At 39.3% G+C, this 19,073-nt stretch overlaps 2 protein-coding genes across 3 annotated transcripts in view; one reads left to right on the top strand and one right to left on the bottom strand.

Moving 5' to 3' along the window:
- Positions 1–2,002: 2,002 nt before the first annotated feature.
- Positions 2,003–7,167, bottom strand: LOC135495918 (ciliary microtubule inner protein 1-like). Its single transcript, XM_064784944.1, has 3 exons — positions 7,010–7,167; positions 4,450–4,531; positions 2,003–2,520 (listed from the first exon to the last, which is right to left on the bottom strand). Exons 1-3 carry the CDS (start codon positions 7,078–7,080, stop codon positions 2,254–2,256), a joined length of 420 nt encoding a protein of 139 aa, XP_064641014.1. The 5' UTR covers positions 7,081–7,167; the 3' UTR covers positions 2,003–2,253.
- A 499-nt stretch (positions 7,168–7,666) lies between these two features.
- Positions 7,667–19,073, top strand: part of LOC135496316 (low-density lipoprotein receptor class A domain-containing protein 4-like) — a 69,042-nt gene continuing 57,635 nt past the window's right edge. Inside the window, exons 1-3 of one of the 2 annotated variants that reach the window (XM_064785574.1) lie at positions 7,667–7,813; positions 7,938–7,970; positions 16,674–17,042. In XM_064785574.1, coding sequence (XP_064641644.1) covers positions 7,789–7,813; positions 7,938–7,970; positions 16,674–17,042 — 427 coding nt within the window. In that variant the 5' untranslated portion in view covers positions 7,667–7,788. Of the gene's footprint in view, positions 7,814–7,937; positions 7,971–12,711; positions 12,798–16,673; positions 17,043–19,073 lie in introns of those variants that run through there. The other variant, XM_064785573.1, reaches the window with a different exon arrangement.

Here is a 19,073-nt window from a genome sequence, read left to right as displayed (position 1 = left end):
CAAAGTGTCTGACTATAATTAGTGGGAGTCCAGTAAAATAGAAATGCAATTTTACACAATGCTGAAATGCAGTTATTATTCATACTAATTAGCTGAAACTTGGCATTTATAGTATTTGTGTACCTGTCAACACAACGGCAATGATAAATTTCATATACATATTTATTTAATGCAATTGGAAATTTTCAAATTCAATTACAAATTTTTAACGACTGGTGTACCTTTAATCTTTATTTTAAATTCAGAATATAGGAACACACTAGTAAACTCTACATGCTGACACAGTTAGTGTATTTCCAATATTTTCTAATAGTTTGGAGGTTGCGTGGGCATAAGTACCATTGAGACACAGCCGGCCCAATGAGTGAAGGCTCTTATGACTAAAACACCATATACAAAGCAGCTGTATTGGGACTGGTATCCTATTTCACTGGTTCTGGGAAAAATAAATAACCTCGATAAAACTCCACCATCACACTTCAATTTTTGTACTTTTAATGGACTTTAAAAGCTTTCTTCACTTCTGATATAACATCTAACAATTCAATGAAAGACCAAAATAGTGTTTCTTCGAGATAAAAATAGAAACGGGTGCTGCACCCTGCCCCACTAAAGCGCTCTTTACCTTTTTCCAGAATGACAAATGCATTTTTTATTACAGAAGGGCAAAAAACCTGCCCGTTTTTTCAAATCACCCTGTAGTTTTCTTGCCTATCTCCAAATCAATGGCCTCCGAAATATTTCGAAGAAACACCACTTACCAGTCTACAATGACCATCATCAAGGATTGATATTGATTCTTGCCACATTAACAACTTACTGGGAAATTTTCACGCACATATTCAGTGAATTAAATCTGGCAAACTCGCCTAATCTATCAAAGCTGTATAAGCGTAAACCGGGTTATACCAGCAGTTCATGAGAGGTAGTATTCTACTCGTCTATCACCCGCCACATCCTCATGAACACCGAGCTCAAGGATAGTATTGTATAGTTTACGCGGTTCTCCTAAAGCTTCATATGAAAATAGAGCCGCTTGATCATGTAAGCGCTGCTTGGTGCACTGTGTGCGTCAGATTTATAAATAGAATGTCTGATCATGTAGACAGCAGTGCTCATTGCAGAAATGCAGGTATAGGGAGATGAATACAGCGTCTAGCAAACTACTGGTTGTACCTTGAGCGACAGTAATCATCAATAAAGGACTATCCATCATGGACTATCACCGCGAGAGTTGCATCCAAAGGATGTCAAAGACTAGTTCGATCGGCAGTTCTATACAAGACAATAATTTACACAGATATAAAAAAACATTCATTTGGACGTGCCTTCAATCTAGACACTATACTATCCTCAGGTGAAGAACAGTTGTCACAGCTGATAAGAAAATAATATAAAAAATAATCGGATTCTAAAATATTTGAAAAACAGGTCAAACACTATCATGAATTTCTCTTTAAAATGTGCATTATTGAAACCCTTCAACTTTGAGCTACTCTGAAACTACTATAATTGACTACACAAATAAACATATGTACCCGAGGTTTAACAACAAATTTCACAGGTATACATTATATCACAGATTCACTGATTTGCCCGATTAGATCAAAACAAAACCTGACAATCGTTATTTGCAAAATGTACCAATCACAAATTCAGTGACTCGCACTCTCCTACATTTTCTCACTGCAGCTGCCTTACTCTCTTGATTTCAGGATTTAAGGATTAAAGCTGATCTTCTCGCAGTCTTACATGAAAATGGATTGTAACAATAGAAATATATCACAGATATGCCTTGCATAGTTCACAGGTGATGGAATAAAGACAAGCACTGTATAAAACGGCTAAATTTTCTCGCTTGTTTTATTTTCGCAGATTACGAGAATAACAATGATTTGCGAAAAGAAAATTCGCGCACATTTATTGTTTGATTTGAAAAACCAGAAGAAATTTCACAGCCCTCCAAAAAAAATTGTGAACTTTTCATTTTTTTTCAGAAATCTTTGCGAAACACAAAAATAAGGAGTGCGAGAATTTTGCAGTCTACAGCACTTGAGTGCATGCAGTGATTGGACGGGCCCACATGATAGCAGACGGTCGGCAAATTTCATCCATTTGCCTATTTATAAAGTGTTGGTCAACAGACTGTCTCTCAGTCTGTGCAACATGCCTTGGTGAATCTTCAATCAAACACGAACAGGTAGTGAAAAGTGGACGGACTCGCTTCAAACGAAGGCTTGGTCAACAGACATTTTACTCGATTGCCTCTGCAGGCCACTTCAGCTGTCCAATCAAGTTCCCCTTTGCTCGGCAATAACGTCCATATTTTTCTAACTTCAAGCCCTCGACAGATGATCGCCAACCGATATGTTTTGCTGTGGTGTTAGGGAATGGTTTTGGGCAAGGGCCAACGTGAATGTACTCCCGTGTGGGGGTGATTGGAGGAAGACGGAGTGGGGTTGGGAGGCGGAGGTCCTTGTCACGCTTGGGCTTTCTGTTTGGCATGTCATCTTTCATCAACTAGAAGAAAAGAAGGGGTAATATGTATGAATGTTAACGATAACCATTTCATGATACAAGTTGTTTTGTGCTAGTATGATCCACTTATCCTCTACGAGTTGCGTTTTGATGAAATATAATGTTCACTTGAGTTCAGGCTCGTTGTTGAATAACTTGACTGCGCAATTTGATCATGTAAACACTTCAGTTAAAACTCTCATGGCCGTTATTTACAAGTACTTTTACTAGAATAAAGTTTCCGTGAAAACGAAAAAGCAAGAACAAAAAAATTAAGACGTTTATACAAGATATGCATAGTCTTTGAAGATGAAAATGTTCACATGAAAGTGTAAAACAGTTTTTGTCAGGCAATATTTATCCAACCAAACAGTCTGTTTTTATGTTTGAGAGAACCAACAGTTTGGCCTATTTTCCAAAAGCGAAATCACAATTGGGATAATGGCAACTAGACATGATCATTGGGTTAGAGACTACATGTACTATTGATTATGAATCATGTATTGGTAGAGTATTTACAGCGTACTTATAAAGGCATTTACATTGCACTTATAAAGGCAGGAGCTTTGAATAGGCTAAGGTATTGAACCCACAACTTTCTTTTCTGTGAGTGATTCAGTCATGCATGCATATAAGATTGGTGCAGGGTGTTCAAAGGAAAATCAATGCATAATATCAAACAAAACCCAATGGATAAAGCATTATGATTCAGTATATTTATTGGGCTGCCATGTGTGTGCATTTTTAAGGGAGGCTTTATTCTGAACGACTGGCCCACCAATAATGTTTTTCGAATTTCAGTTATTAGGAAAAAAGTGAAAATAAACACCTTATATCATGCAACAATCATTCTTGATGGATGGCACAAAAATCTGTGAGGGGAGGTTCTACTGTAGTTGTTGGTCATAGTAGTTTATTGCAATAGTTAGTTACTTGAATCAATTTTAAGAACATATAATACATAAAATTGTCAGATACCCAGCATCTCAATTAAAAGCCATAATTTCAAAACACTAGGGAATCGTAACCTCAGTTTAAGTAAGGAATATAAATCAATGTGATCGTGGGTATAACATGAACTTGCCACTGCTACTTTCTGAAAGTATCCAAGGGATTTGCCAAGAAGGTCATTTTCTGACGAACCAATCAATGTTATGAGAGATAACAAACATTGTTTTAAAATTCCGTGCACGTTTCAAGATAATGTGGGTGTACTTAATCTTGGCGGGTCGTGATGATCCCCGCCTATCACATCGCGATGACAGCATGAGATAGTGTCAGCCTCGATGCGAGAATAACTATTGATCAACCAATTAGAGATAGAGAATAAATGAATGCTAATACAGTGACCTTAAAGTGCGTGCTAACCTTGGGTGGATCTATATGCTAGTCAGACACACAAGGTCTTGGGAATTTGTCGTAATCAACAAAACATGAGATCTTGATTATCACTCAGTCCCATAAATCAGATTGAGAATTAGCAGAATACAGGCCAGGGTCCAGTTGTTCAAAAGCACCAAAGTCACGCTATCGTTATATGATAAGTTTCCTTAAGGACGTTATCTCTTTCAGTTAATCGCATTAGAATTTTCACGTTAAGACTAATTAACATTTCAGTTAAACCTAACGTTGTCTTGGGTTGTACCTAGGAATAAGTGCAATAGGAAAGGAGTTTTCTTTTCGAAAATAGAAATTCCTTTGGCAGACAAGACATCTGACTAACATCTACAAATCAAATACAGCAGAACCTCTATTAGCGGACACCTCTCTATTAAGGACAACCTCTCTATTAGGGACACTAGTTTTGATCCCAAAGTGGTTGTTTCCATTCCATTTGACCTCTCTAATCAGGACACCTCTCTATTAAGGACAGCACTTGTCAGTCCCAATGGTGTCCTTAATAGAGAGGTTCAACTGTAAAACTAAACTTACATCTTCTTTACTTTGTGTCAAGAAACTCCAAATGGTTCCCCATCTTTTGGATGCATGTTCTTCATGGTGCACATGGGCTTTCCTAAAAAGAGCCAAAAAGAAGTGGGGAATATATACAATTGTAGCGAGAAGTAATTACCATGATAAATAGACCACTGACAGTTGAACATTCATGATAGTGTCGGGTAAAATGTACAGAATTTCCCAGGATTAAACAACTTAAACAGATTACAGTTGAACCTCTCTATTAAGGACACCCTCGGGACTGACAAGTGCTGTCCTTAATAGAGAGGTGTCCTGATCAGAGAGGTCAAATGGAATGGAAACAACCACTTTGGGATCAAAACTAGTGTCCCTAATAGAGAGGTTGTCCTTAATAGAGAGGTGTCCGCTAATAGAGGTTCTGCTGTATTTCAAACATAAGACCATAATGTCTTCAGGCAATAGCAAATATTACAGCACAGGTTCAAAATCTTTAAGAAATTTTAAAATATTGCCAAAAAGCTTGTTAATCCACTATAACTAATTGAACACAGGAACCATAATGCCAATTCGTGAAATAAGTGACGGGGGGGGGGGCAGTTACATAACAGCTAGTGGAATGTCAATAACCTTGATTAAATGGTTGATTTTACATGTAATGAAGACACAGACACTTCACTGTCATTATAATGATAAAGTAGAACATCCCATAGCCGACACCACTCTATTAAGGACACTCAGTTTGGTCCCAAATTTCTTGTTTCCATTCAATTTGACCTCTCTAATCAGGACACCTCTCTCTTAAGGATAGCACTTGTCAGTCTCAGTCTCGAGGGTGTCCTTAATAGAAAGGTTCTACTGTAATAATGCTAATAACAATAATAATAGTAATAATACTAATGATTATAAAATAATAATAATAATAATACATATTTATCAAGTGCCTTTCCAAAGTCTGATCTATGGACAGTCAACCTGATTTGTGACAACCCTGCGCAAACCGCATTGAAATCGGTCAGGTATTCTAGCAGTAATCTCAAGTCATGCACAGGTGTTGATATTTTTATGAGCTAGACTGTACATGTGGTTCATGCCCATTTCGCCTTGTCTTTTTTCGCCTTTTCCCATTTTGCCTTTAAAAAATATACATTTCGCCTTCTCCTATTTCGCCTTTTCCAATTTTGCCTCTTCTCAATCCGCCTTATTCTATCTCGCCTTTGTCTTTTTTCGCCTTTTCATTTTTCGCCTTATGCTATTTTGCCTCTGTTTTATCTTGCCTTATCACAAGTTGCCTTATCCATTCTTGCCTTCGTCTCAGTTTGCCATTGTCTTAATCTGCCTTCTCTTATTTCACCTTGTCTTAATTTACCTTTGTCCTAATTCGCCTTCATCCTATCTCGCCTTTACCCGCCCCGCCTTTGTATTATTTCGCCTTCTCAGCCATTATAGTCATATTACATTACATACCATATTACAAAAGACTTTTGTCTCTTTTACCCATGTTTGTGGGGCCAGTCTTTCATATAAGAGTGTTTCCACGAATTATGTTTTGGTACCCTACCCAAGGCTGTTGCTTAATTACCAATATTTTCAAATCTTCATAACTTCTGAACCATCTACATGTAAGCTTACATGTATCTCCAAAACCAACTTAGTATCTTTACCCATGTTTGTCAAATCTTAGAGTCTTCCAAGTCTTTCATGGAAATATTTTGGCATAGTGTTTTGGCATTCTTTGATGAGTAAGACTTGTGACCTGGTACTATATAGGAGGGATGGGGGTGCTAAGTATTTTATTGATCATTCAAAGTGTGAGTGCTTCTGAAGTTCTTTATTATGGACTATGGTCAATAGGCCTACTCAAATCCAGCAATCTGGAAGATGTATTCCTTTGATCATTGGGGAGTATGAGGCCTTCTCACAGAACGAGTTAGCTCTCAAGAACGTCCCACGCAGTGTTCCCTTTAGATGGTTTTGGTACGTTTGATGTTCTTCATTCACAGCAATGCTATAACTTAGCATGAGATAATACAAGTACCAAAGTTTTTTTGAACAGAATCATTAAACTATACTCAAAACACTGCCCCCCCCCCCCCCCTGCGAATAATAGACCCCTTGCTTAACGAAGGGGGATTGATAAAAGGCGAGTTGAGATATGGCGATACGGGAGAAGGCAAAATGGGAAGAAGGCGAATTGACACAAAGGTCAATCAAGAAAAGGCAAGATGAGATAAGGCAGGATGGAACCAAGGCAGAATAGGACAAAGGCGAAATAAGAAAAGGCAAACTAGGATGAGGCAAGATGAGAGGAAGGCGAGTTAGGAAGAAGGCCAATTGGAACAAAGGCGAGATAAGACGATGGCGAAATCGTAGAAGGCGAATTGAGAAAAGGCAAGTTAGGAGAAGGCTAAATGGGAGAAGGCAAAATTGGATAAGGCGAATAAGGTTAAGGCGAAATGGGCAGACACCGTACATGTGGTGTTATACACCAAATACACATACACATAGTGACATACATTGTATACAGCTAAACCAACAACATGGACATAAACAAAAATAAAAGACGTTGAAAACCTACCATATTTCATCGTTTGCTACGTAATTACACTTGGCCGCTGCTCTGCCTTGTTGAACATTAGGATCTGCCATCGGATAATCCAATCAGTCAAAATCACCGACTTTTAATTGATTAATTGGAACAGAAAAAAGAGGAAACCCTTTCGCAGCTATCCGAGAATGACCCAGATAGTTAATAATTTATGCAAATAGCACTATGGCAACGGGACGCCCAACTGCCACATGATTGACTGCGGCGAGCACATGTATTGTAAAAATAGCAAGTCCTTCCCCCACGTGTTCGTATGACCCCCAAAATACCGGTTCGCTTTTGTTTAATTCGAATCTAACTCGCGGAGTTCGTGATGGGCGATATCGATGATACCTTTATCGTATGACATGCGTTTTTTGCTGGTGACATTTGACAGGAAAAGTGCACATGAGTTGTGGACCAGGCAATTATCGGCCGTAATTATCATAACAGACGCGCCGCCTACTTTTTAACCTCGCTTTCAGGTAACCTTTAATTGACCTAGAATTTTATGAATGGTAAGATACATTGTTGTATTCGCATATTTTCCACCAATCAACCTGGAGGCGAGACTGGTTAACTAGGTCGTCTCTCAAATTGGATCCGAAATCTGCGCACCAGACAGCTGCGCAGTGTTGAGAACATGGCTGTCTAATGTCTGATAAAACTCTAAATGATTTGGATTATACACGAATTCTTTGGGATCAGGACGCAGGGAGTAGCCCGAGAATTACGTCTCGATTCACAAGGAGGCACATCCCTACTTAGACATGCTTTTATGTTTTAGTTTATTCGGTAAGGAAGGTCAAAATCCGACACTGAATTTCACTCCGTCTAGCTCCTGTGCATCCGGTGCACAAAAAAAACATTTCCGGTGGATGCAATTTTCTCTAAACCTTCCTCATTTTTGTCTTTCCAGTTGCACTGCTATACGACACAGTTCTAGCAAATGGTAAATATCTTTATCCTCTTTATTTTGATATATTGCATTCGCTATTTTGTGGTGTACTTCTTGCTCAAAGTGCCCTAGACGGGAGCCAGACATAATAAGCCCCGTCTCGGTTAGAGCCGTCTGGCTGTCTAATCAGCCAAGTACCTGTTACGTAATCAGTCGCGGGAGTTGTTGTAAGCATTCTCGTAATTGACAGATAGATATGTAGTGACGAGCTGTCTGTGTTTTCTGCATTTGACATCCATGCTTGGCCCCCACTTTTGGATCAGCCAGGCTTATTCGTGCCATTAGCTTTAAAAAGGGGGAACATGCTTGCTTCCTTCATTCTTTAAAGGGAGTCTACAGGCAGGATCTAGGCAATTAGGTCAAATTAGGTTACATGAAGTTGCCGATGCAACCATATTGTTCTAGCAGCTCGGGTATATTTTGCACTTTAGTTCACTGATTGTAACTCGAGGGACTCAACTTCAACTTGGGAGTTCCAACTAAAAATTGATTTTGTATGTATATGACATGTTTATGCTTGGTCGGTTACAGACTACCGAGAATACAGCGCCACAATTACGTTATTGATTTCAACACCCATCTATTGATCAGCGTCTGCTTTGTGGTTTTGGGCAAGATTGTCGGAACTACATGTATGTCACTTTCATACCAGCACAGTAAGGGACTTCCTTGTCGCTATTGGTGAGACTGTACCGGCAGTTCAATAAACTGGTCTTTTTAGGCATGAAATCAACATGGCGGGCTTCCATTTTGAACCGCTGAAATATTTTTTACACTTGAAGAAATGAAAAAAGGAACCTTGGTAATCAGAGATCTCATGCAGGGCTTCCCAAATTCTCCACAGAGCAGGTTGTTGCCAAAAGGTCTCTGATGTAGAGATACTGCTGCAAAAAACATGCGTCAACCCTGAACTCAGTTTTTGAGATTGATTGTATGCATTATTTATCAATAATAAGAAAGAGTTTGAGGCTGAAATATACTTTTTTATACTCATTTGCCATGTGTTTGTTGGTTAAAATGTGATTGGGGAGTCAAAAACCCAAAAAAGAATTGGCAAAGTATGTCCTGGGGGAGCCTGTCGGTTTTCTGTCATATGACTAAAAATGCGGGGGGGGGGGGGTGCCCAGAGCCATCCGAGATTCTGCAGGTAGAATAGGCCACCGCTGTAACCTGCAACAAATATCTAACCCAGCAATAATCAGTTTAAGGAATTGATACCGAACTGGAGGTATTGGTTTAAGGACTTGAACCCGAGGCGGAGGACCTTGGTTGAGTTACCAAGACACTCGAGGGTGGAGCTAAAATACAGTCCAAACCCGAGCCGAGTGCAACCCGAGGGAACTTTGGTAGAGCATCTTGGTTGCGTGTCCAAAACACTCCACTCTCAGAACGAGGCTTATGCATTTTCCATTTAAAAGTTGACTTTACGGTACCAAGGTATTTTAAAATGTCTCACCAAAACTGCGAGGGTGGAGCTAAAATGTTGACCAAAACCAAGGCAACTTGCTTCACTTGATTGTCACAGTCTACTCTTGGATAATTACTGCATCAGACATATTCCTTTGCTACATTGTTTTAAAACTTTTATCTGAATCTGATGACAGTGACATGCACCATCCTTCGGGATGAAATTGTCACGAGTTGAGGAAGGGCATGACATGACATATATATGAAGGGGATATAGTATACATTACAAGTTCTAAAAGCTGCAGGTTTAATGACCTGCATTAAAAATATGTCATTGTGCGTAGTGAAGTGGCCATGATCTCTGGATCATGATAAAAAATTGCTATTTTCTGATAGTGAGACCAACATTGTCCGAATATTTTTAAAGGGTTTTTAAAAGTTATCTTGTTTTATTGAGAAAAAATGGCATTCAAACGTTTATCGAGAGGTTACAAAAAATGGCCATGAATGTGTTACATACTGACTTTCCCTTCTTTATTGAAAAAACATCCAAATCCAATGCAACAAACAGTAGAAATAATTTTATACCTCCATGTCTCCACTTTTGATCTGGATCAACATACTATTACTTACTTACTGGAAATTTTACATGTAAACAGTTGAGGAGTATTGTCGTTACAGTGATGGTTGCTTGCTTGAACCTGTCGAAATGGTTGAGAAAAAAACAACTTTTGCGCTGCTGCAGGAAAAGCGGCACCGGAATTGCCTCAGCTTTAAAACGGAAGTCATCCAGAGGTTATCAAGGCTGCACTTCGATTTTTACCAAAACAACAAGGATTATCCGCATCGGGTAAAATTACACGGTTGCAACATTCTGTATGAAAAATTGGCCTTGTTCAATGATACGAGCAGGTGGGATCATCTCAGAATACATCAAAGCTGAACTTTGTTGTCGTAAGTTCTTAAAAATGAAAAGCCATAGTTCACATTCAAAAATACACAAATTTTTAAGAAGAAAAAACTCCATTCGTGCTACCTACATTTGTGTACATTACACATGTAAAACATGTGCAATGGAAGCCAATACTGGCTGAGAGAATATGCTTGAATATTATCGCTTCTTTGGATGGCGCATTTGTACTCAGAATGACTGGCCTCAGATTGATCATCACTCTTAACCAATAAAGTAAGAATTCAGAAACGTTTCTGAACAAAGACTTGTCCACGACTGATGTAAATCGGTGTGTAGTGATGAAGAGGCGCATTTGTACGCAGATCATTACCCTTGGCCCAGGGTCATTGGTCCCGCGAGTGTTGTCCACTAGGGTCAGTTGTCCATTGGTTCAAAATACCAACATAGTTCGTGATAGTCAGATTAGAAGTCTGACCCAGTGGCCAATTCAAGCCTTCCTCTGGGTTCATGAGGTGCTATGGCTAACCAAATAACATTAGGGGGGTTCAAATCGTAGCTATACAGATTACATGTAGAACTAGAATATTGCGGTATTTTCATAATAATCAAAGCTTACACTAACCCAAGCTGGGCTTTCTAAACTGGGTCGATTTTCAGTGCTGTTCGGCAAGCGGCACTCCAAACAGGACAACAAATGATGCTAGTTCGGTGCGCAGCTTGCCAAATCCCCAGCCATAAAATGGAGTTGGTCAGTTTTGGTTTGTTTGCAAGTGTCGAGGTGGCTCTTTAGATGGATTCATCTTCACTCATCACTTGTTGTATGAATTTTAGTAAATCAGTGAAATAAATGGCACACCACGCCCATCGATGCCACGTGCTAATAAACAACTATTAAATTGAAATAAAGAACATTGTTATATAGAGAATAAATTCATTTAATGGTAGAATTTGACTGCAGATCAAAACTAATGAACTCTACTTTAAATATCCTTTAAAAAATCTGTCAAGTTGATGGATGTTGTTGGTGACTTCTGTTGTCCAACCTCAGACTCTTGGGGTGGCAAACACAGGTCAACAGTCTGTTGTTGCAACAAGTAACAAAATGAAAGGTGCCCTGAGGACAATGTTTTCTTTTGTGCATTGTCCTCAACAACAGGTTGTTGTTTTTCGCCATCGTATCAATTTACTTTGTATCAGTGCAAGGCGTGCAATGATTGATGTGAAATTTTGATTTAGGTGGCCATTATTGTTTCTGGGGCAAAATCATAAATATTCTTTTCGATGGTGACCGTTTGCAAGGTTCTCACGTGAAAATGACAAATTGGTGCACCAATTTTGAAAAAGATTTGTGTCCATAAAATGTTGAGGTGGCATGCAGCCAAGGGCTTCTCTATCTTGGGGGTGGGGGGTGGGGCTTGCTACCCCGGTGTTTGTCGGGCATACCGCTGTTGTCCCCACAAACATGCTTCGTGTAATGTAAAATTTGATAAAACAGTAGAACCTCTCTATAAAGACCACCCCTCGGACTGTTATACATGATAATTGTACTAGGAGATGAGGAAAAGGCTAATCGAGCAGCTCATCTGAGTAAAAGGTTTCAGCTTAGACTTGGGAAAAAATGTAAAGCACTTTGAGAATGTTGTACATATAAAGCGCTATATAAGATAAGAACTTGCATTAATTTTTAATTGTTTGCCAGATAGTAAGGAGTCTTGCACTCCAAGGACCAAGATGCCCCCTCCCCCAACGCATGAGTCATGACCCTGGGGGGGGGATTGGGAGTTTAAAGGGGTGCGCCGTTCATATATACATAGGAAATGTATACAGGAAATAGAAATGCAGTTATACACAATGCCGTAGTGCTGATATCATGCGCATGAATTTAACTTGGTACTAATAGTACTACTAGTCATCTGTTTACACAACAGCAATGCTGAAATTTATATTTTGTACACATTTACATAATTGGAAGTTTTCAAATTCAATTACGAATTTCATATTTTTAATGAATGGCATGGGCCATTAACGTGGTCTCCCGAGTTTGGTAATTGTATTCTGACATGTGTCTGATAACAAGAATGTAATACTATACCCTTTCCCTAAAAAAAACAAACTGTTATCACAATATAGGCCAGATCCCCTTTAAAAAGTGCAAGCATTCTCATTATTGAACAAACTTGACATAAAATGATCATAAATTCACAAGAATTTGAATACAGCTCTATTCGACTAGAAAAAAAGAATCCAGGTCGCGTCTGGTGCTCACCATTCAGGAGCCTGAAAAAACAAACTATGTGGTGCTTGGTGTTCAGTGTACCGCCAAGTCTACTGACTTGATGGTTAGTGTTGTGCGGGGCTGTGCTCTAGCTCTTAAATTAGAAATGGCGCTTGAACTCTCTGGATTATCATGGATGATGTAATGCATATCTACGCAGGATTATGGACGTGTTACCTTTTGGTTGTGGTGTCTTTAATCATTGAGGCTACCCAGGCTATGTCGGGTGAGTATTTTCTGTTAAAAAGAAAACTAGGCCAGGTTTTCATTTCATTATAATAATATAGGCATTTCAATTCAAGCATAGATTTGGGTCAAGGTTTTAGGTTAGATATATATTTTGTTGGATACTGTCTTCAGCATCATTTAAATCTGAATTGAAGGTTTTGTGCCTACTGTTGTTTGTCAGACACAACTCTCAATGTCCATATCAGGGTCAAGTGCCATTCATTTCATTATGAATCTGATTTTAACAACAGGAATTGACATTTCGCGAATCGAATGATCTCATTGCGTATTAATGACCAACCATTGTTACTTTAGAAAGACAGATTCTGAATCTGCGTCTCAGAAAATGAACGGCAGTGCTGTTGTGGGATGTATGTACATCATATATGGTAGCGTTAGCATCAATGATTACCTTATTTTGAAAGATGAACCAAACCATAGACCTGTTGAGCATCTACAAGTCCTGCTTAGCTTTTTGTTTTGGCTAAGTGTCATATCCATGCCTTATCAGTGACTCCCCCCCCCCCCCCCCCCACCCCAATACAGTGCATCCTTCTGCGTCTTCACTAAAACCAACAGAATTACGTCATTGAAATTTACCACGATGGTCTACAACTGCTGCCAGCATTTTTGGAATCAAAATGTAGTCCATCATTCGTCTGCATCTTATCATATTAAAAAAACGAATCGCTATTTGCCTAGTTTTGGGAGGTGACCTTTCATATGGTCTTATCCAGCGCTAGTATACCAAACTGTAGGCTATTGATCTGTATGTGTACATTACACCCAGTCTGTCTGTCTGGCGTTCTGTTTCAGGTAGCAGAGCATTATAGATTGTCTGGATTCACCAAGTGCGCCTATCTGGGTCATACTTTTTGTAATCAATGGACAGATCCATCTTAGTTGTTTGAGATGTTGGTCAACCACGATACTTGCTGCTGCCACGAAAGACCACAACCACGTTTTTCCGGACCTATATATGCCAGCCATGTATGAATATAGTTCAAGAGTTGCTGAGCAGAATTGATCCATCACTGCTGTTTATTCAATGCTGCCGAATAAAAAATATGTAGATATCGAATTTCCGAACTCTTTTGAACATGATGCGCACACTCTATTCTTATACGATTATATAATTTTCATCTGCTACTGTAGTAAACATAATGCTGGGTGTGAATTGGCTTGTTTGTCGGCTAGTTGTGCGATAAGTTTTCAATTTCACAATAGTTTCGATTTTCTTTTATAATAGATTATAGATATAATCTATACATAGCTATAAGTGAAGGCCCTTCTGTACCGATGTTGAAAATGTTGAAACACCCCTCCCCTGATTTCAGACCAATGTATAGACTAAAAATTCCAATCGTTTTTTCATACTCCACGTTCTGTATGGAAAATAGACGCATAAAAATGAAGTATCATGTATTTTGGCACCGTTCATAGGTAGTACATGTTCCTAGCTCGCTATGGCAGCCATTACCAGGTAAAGTAAAAAAACGAAGTAGCTCTGTTTACCGTTGTTTTGCACTGCCTTGGCGCAGAACTAAATGCTCTCTGAAGCAGCATATTGAGTAGTGGGAGATCGAGGTGATGGTAAATGTCGCCAGGACCACTGGGGAAAAGATTTCTGTTTCTGTCCAACATTAGGGTCTTAATTGCCAACATCAGCATCTCATCATGCTTGGAAGAGGAATACTTGAATCACTAAGGGAGCCTGTTGTGTGATTATTCTGAAGCAAACAAAAATGACCCACTGGCACTGTTCATCTCAGGGGAAAGGGGTAAAATATGACCCCTGTTCCCCTGGGGAAAGGGGTAGATTAATATGTGAGGTAAATTTGAGGTGAGACACAGTCCTCTGATATCGGACCATGTACCTGATAGGGCCGTAACAGTTTTCGTGAACTCTGCAGCCCTAGAGGGAGCCATCATTTGACGCTTCTTTTGCCTGTAATCAACTGTAATAATTAATATTACCCATAAATTCGACAAGAGATGATTTGGGTAATAAAACGCAGTGATTGGCCTCGAGCCATGTACTTTAACAATTGAATGGTCCCATTTTCGTACATTTAGATGCGGTTTTCGGACCGATGTGCGAGATCTAATATTATGACGTTTTCCTAATAGGCTGCTTTGTATGGCGTTTTGAGATGATTTAAGTGACGTCGGAATAGAAACTGCGCTGGTGGTTGGTAATAAACCGGGACCACAGCGCGCATAACGGGACAGTGAAAGTACAACGTGCTCGTTTTGTTGTGATGTGTCACAAATGACTGGCGGCCAATATCGCATGATTTGGTCAAGTGGATTAACCAGCGGCAAAAGATCAAAGGAGACCAAAGACAATTGCTTGTCTCTTCTCAGGTTTTATTTATTGTGTCTGTGTCGCTGTCAGAATGTTTAATTGGAGAATTAGGGAGAAGTCTCGCGGAATTCATGGTCGAGGCAATTCCTGTCCAGTGATAAGATGAAGAAATATTCAATTGCATAAATTGCGGGCGTTGGGAGTAGGGTAAAAGAGGTAATAGGATCTGGTCTGGTTTTGAACCACTTAAGTCAGTGTTTCTGCCCTTAATAGAGAGGTGTCCGCTAAGGGATGTTCTCTTCTACTGTATATCGAAGTCCAAAACATTTCTTGGGCAAACGGTTCGAAAATGCTTTTCTCCAGAGAGTGCAACTTGATTCAGCTATCCCTTGCTTGTACCTTCGACAGGGTGTTTGTTTTTGTCATGCTGCCATTGAAGGAGCTGTGTAATATACCTGATTTGCTTGAAAACATAAACGGGTACTATCATGTACTTTGGATAAACAGTTCAACCGAGGAACTCGATTTAAAAAAAACTGTCCCCCATCTTGTTGTCATCAAGATTATGTGTTGTTCATTGTTGAATGATTGTTTTAACCATGATTTTATCTCAGGTTGCCGATTGCACCTCGGTGCTTGATTATTTTATGTAAGAGACGTCACAGGATGTAGATGTAGACTTAGTTCCTACCATTACAAGTCTTTAAAAAAGAATTAGGCCAGTAAATGTTATTTCATCCCCAATCATGCCCGTATGGGAAATCTAGTGTTTGTTTGTTGAAAAAAGTGCCCGACCTTCACATTATTGTACCATTTTATCAAAAATTCCATTGTTCATCTCACGTGGCATAGTCATAGATGATCGTAAAAAATTATTATAACTTGGTAATGAATGTTTTTTTACTTAACAATACACAGGAAATCTCATGTTGACTGTTGAGTTGAGAAAGAAATGTGGCCTTCAATGTTTTTATTTCTGGGTTGTTTTCGTAAAAAAAGAAACGAACTGGCAACACTTTTCACTGAGATTGAATTGGGTCGCTGCTGTAAAAAGAAAATTGTGGAAATAGGTGACGTAGTGTTGATTTTGATCTTGTGGTTTGTGTAATCCTGGCTGTTGAAAGTGTCCTGGCATGGGGAAGTTCTTGAGTTGATCATCTGATTGATTAGCAATTGTGCCACCTAACAAAATATATATACTTAGCAAAATGGTAATTATAGGTCAAGCGGAGTTTCAAGTAAAGTCTGCAGGTGATTAGGTCAGTTATAGATTCGATTGCAGTCTGCATCAGTGAGATTCCAGTGCAGTCTGCCACTAATTAGGTCAGATGTACATTCCGGTACATGGTTCAGGTAGATTCCAGCACAGGCCAGTAATTAGGTCAGTGTAGATTCAAGTACAGCCTGCAGATAATTAGGTCAATGATAGGTTGTGATTTGGATAAAATCATGAGGGTACAGAACTTTTATTAGAAAATGTAGAATAGAAGGATATTTCTTGTTCGCTGAATCACTTTGAGTCAGTTGTCCATTTTTCTGACCGACATACTCCTTCTATCGTTTCAGTGTGTAGTTATACCTACAAGACAAGTCCCAGAAACATCTCGGCTTCTTCCACGAATACAGGCCATGACAAATGCAAATATTATATACAGACTAGTAGGAACTATTACATAGTCCTAAACTTCACCAATATATATGGATTCTGGCCGGGGCACCAGGATACAAAACAAAATACAAACAAATGTTTGCCAAATCTGGTGATCAAGGAGATTACACCGGATGGGAAGGAAAAAGAGATGGCAGTGATATGTGAAAAAAACCACAATTATAACCCCCCCAAAGTCTTTCAGTCTAGGACTCAGTTAGTACAGTTAACTTATTCGTGGGTGCCTGGAGAACGCAGTGGATTTCATTTAGAGTATTTTGAGGAAGGTAAGTTTTAAAACAATTTTTAAATTTTACTTCTATTAAAGCCCCCCCCCCCAAAAAAAAAATCTTTCTTAAATACTCTTTGGCGAATTTGTAAGTTAGTGCTGAGAAACCAAAATTATGTACATAAACGAATCGAAGCCTGTTCAGCTAACCCGCCCGTCTAAATGGGATTTCACTCCAGGTGAACTGACTTTGTTGGAACCGACCCTGGGTGGGTTTGGTGAACAAGTACCTTGTAAAAAGGTCTATTGTGTTGGAGTAGATAAGATAAGATAAGATAAAGAAAGTAAACTATGCCAGCAGCAACCAGTTTACAGACTGCATCCACAGCCATAACTCATGCAGGCTAGGCTTTTCTTGTTGTGCACTCAAGTTTATTCCCCCCTGCTCCATTTATCATGAGTTTGGCAAAGCCCTGCAGTTGTAGGTGAAGGTAACTATATGCTATCCTATTGAATCAAGTTGGTGCAATTACCCGACTTATAAAAAAAGCTATGTATTCGTTGACCTATTCATTCTGAGTTGGCAAAATGGCTACCGAGGAAACTCATAGAACCTAGCCTGCCTCAGGCTCCAAATGGTTAATGAGTACCATGACATTGTAGAATTGCCACTGCATTCAAATCTCCAACAACTAGACAATGTGCTGTGATCCTTGATCGGTACTTGAGTTGTGAGTATGTGTAGTATACCTGGTTTATTGAGTATGATTGCAAGCATGATGGGGAAGCCAGTAGGCCTATACTCAGAAAGAAACCTTCTATAATCAGGCTTCGTTGGAAGCCAGCTTGGTGCGACATTCACCAATTGAAAGTACATCAAAGAGAAAGATGAACAGTTGGATGCACTAATTCATTGGAAAAGCTTGATTTTTTTTGTACATGGGGTAAAAATTTAGTATCAAGTGCGTAAATGGCATTTACGGCACGTGGCTGTCAGCTCTTGAGCAAATTTAACCAAACGATCACATGGGATGCTGCCCCATCCCACTCGACATATCCCCCATCTAATACGAATGCATCATCTTGGCACGATTTTTTAAGATATTGTTTCCATGGCAACACAATTTTAATAGCGCCGTAGAAGAAATTTGAATGTTCTGTAGCAAATCGGTTTCCTGTATTGCAGGATGGTGTGGGGCTATGGGCCGATGGATTATTGTAATAAACATGGTATTAAAGCTGACCCTTGGCTAAAGGCAATGATCCCGCCATGAGGGAAATCTGACATTGAACCTTTATTTGTCTTTGGGCAGTGCAGTGACATATATAAATTTCCTAGGAGAAATATTAAGGGATATTGAAAACTATTCTGTTGTTAGGTGGAGGGATTTGGAAAGTTTGGTAGTTCGTAGGGATCAGTTCAGAGGGATTTCAGACCGCTCTTTGCTGGTAATGTGGAGCTGTGTCTTTGCTGGTTGTTTGGAAGGATGCAGTTAAAAGGACTCTGTGTCTTTGCTGGTCGTGTGGAGGGATCTAGTTGAGAAGGATCTGTGTCTTTTCTGGTGGATCCACATTTTTGATAATGTCTGTTATGCGGTAATTCCTGTTATGCATGTCAGCTAAGGAGAAATTCATACTTTCAAGTTTTGTAACTATTTTTCGAAGTTATACTCAGACCAAGGCACTCAGACTGGACTGGTGGGATTTCACTGCCCTGGTATTATATTCCCATCAATATGGTTGACGTAAAAAGAAAAACTCAGTGTGCTCAGCCTTAATATTGCTGCATCTCTTCACGTCAGTTGCAGACAAGATCGAGCATGTGCTGCAGTAAGCCGTCGATCTGAACAGGTTCAATGAGTGCAAAACGTTTTTTATTAGCGTTATTATTAGCCGCTAATGTCTACACACGTATCCTAAACCACATAGACTACGTGCTAGCAGCTGTCAGCACTCCGGCGAAAGTTGTAAAAAAAGTCGTCTATTTACGCGAACTAATGGCAATAATGGACTTTGCAACCTTGTTTTGAGATGTGTAATAATAGTAATGGACAGATTACTTGTTAAAAAATAATAATATCCATTAGCT

The sequence above is a fragment of the Lineus longissimus genome, chromosome 11 (assembly GCF_910592395.1).
Source record: "Lineus longissimus chromosome 11, tnLinLong1.2, whole genome shotgun sequence".
NCBI classification, from domain to species: Eukaryota; Metazoa; Nemertea; class Pilidiophora; order Heteronemertea; family Lineidae; genus Lineus; species Lineus longissimus.
This window is presented reverse-complemented; position numbering and strand designations above follow the sequence as displayed.

Bases quoted from the DNA above. Each gene is read 5' to 3' on its own strand.
- LOC135495918 (XM_064784944.1), bottom strand. From the start codon at position 7,080: ATGGCAGATCCTAATGTTCAACAAGGCAGAGCAGCGGCCAAGTGTAAT. The intron at 4,532-7,009 runs GTAGGTTTTCAA...GGCTCTTTTTAG, and splicing joins GTAGCAAACGATGAAATATG to GAAAGCCCATGTGCACCATG. The intron at 2,521-4,449 runs GTAAGTTTAGTT...CTTTTCTTCTAG, and splicing joins TGACACAAAGTAAAGAAGAT to TTGATGAAAGATGACATGCC.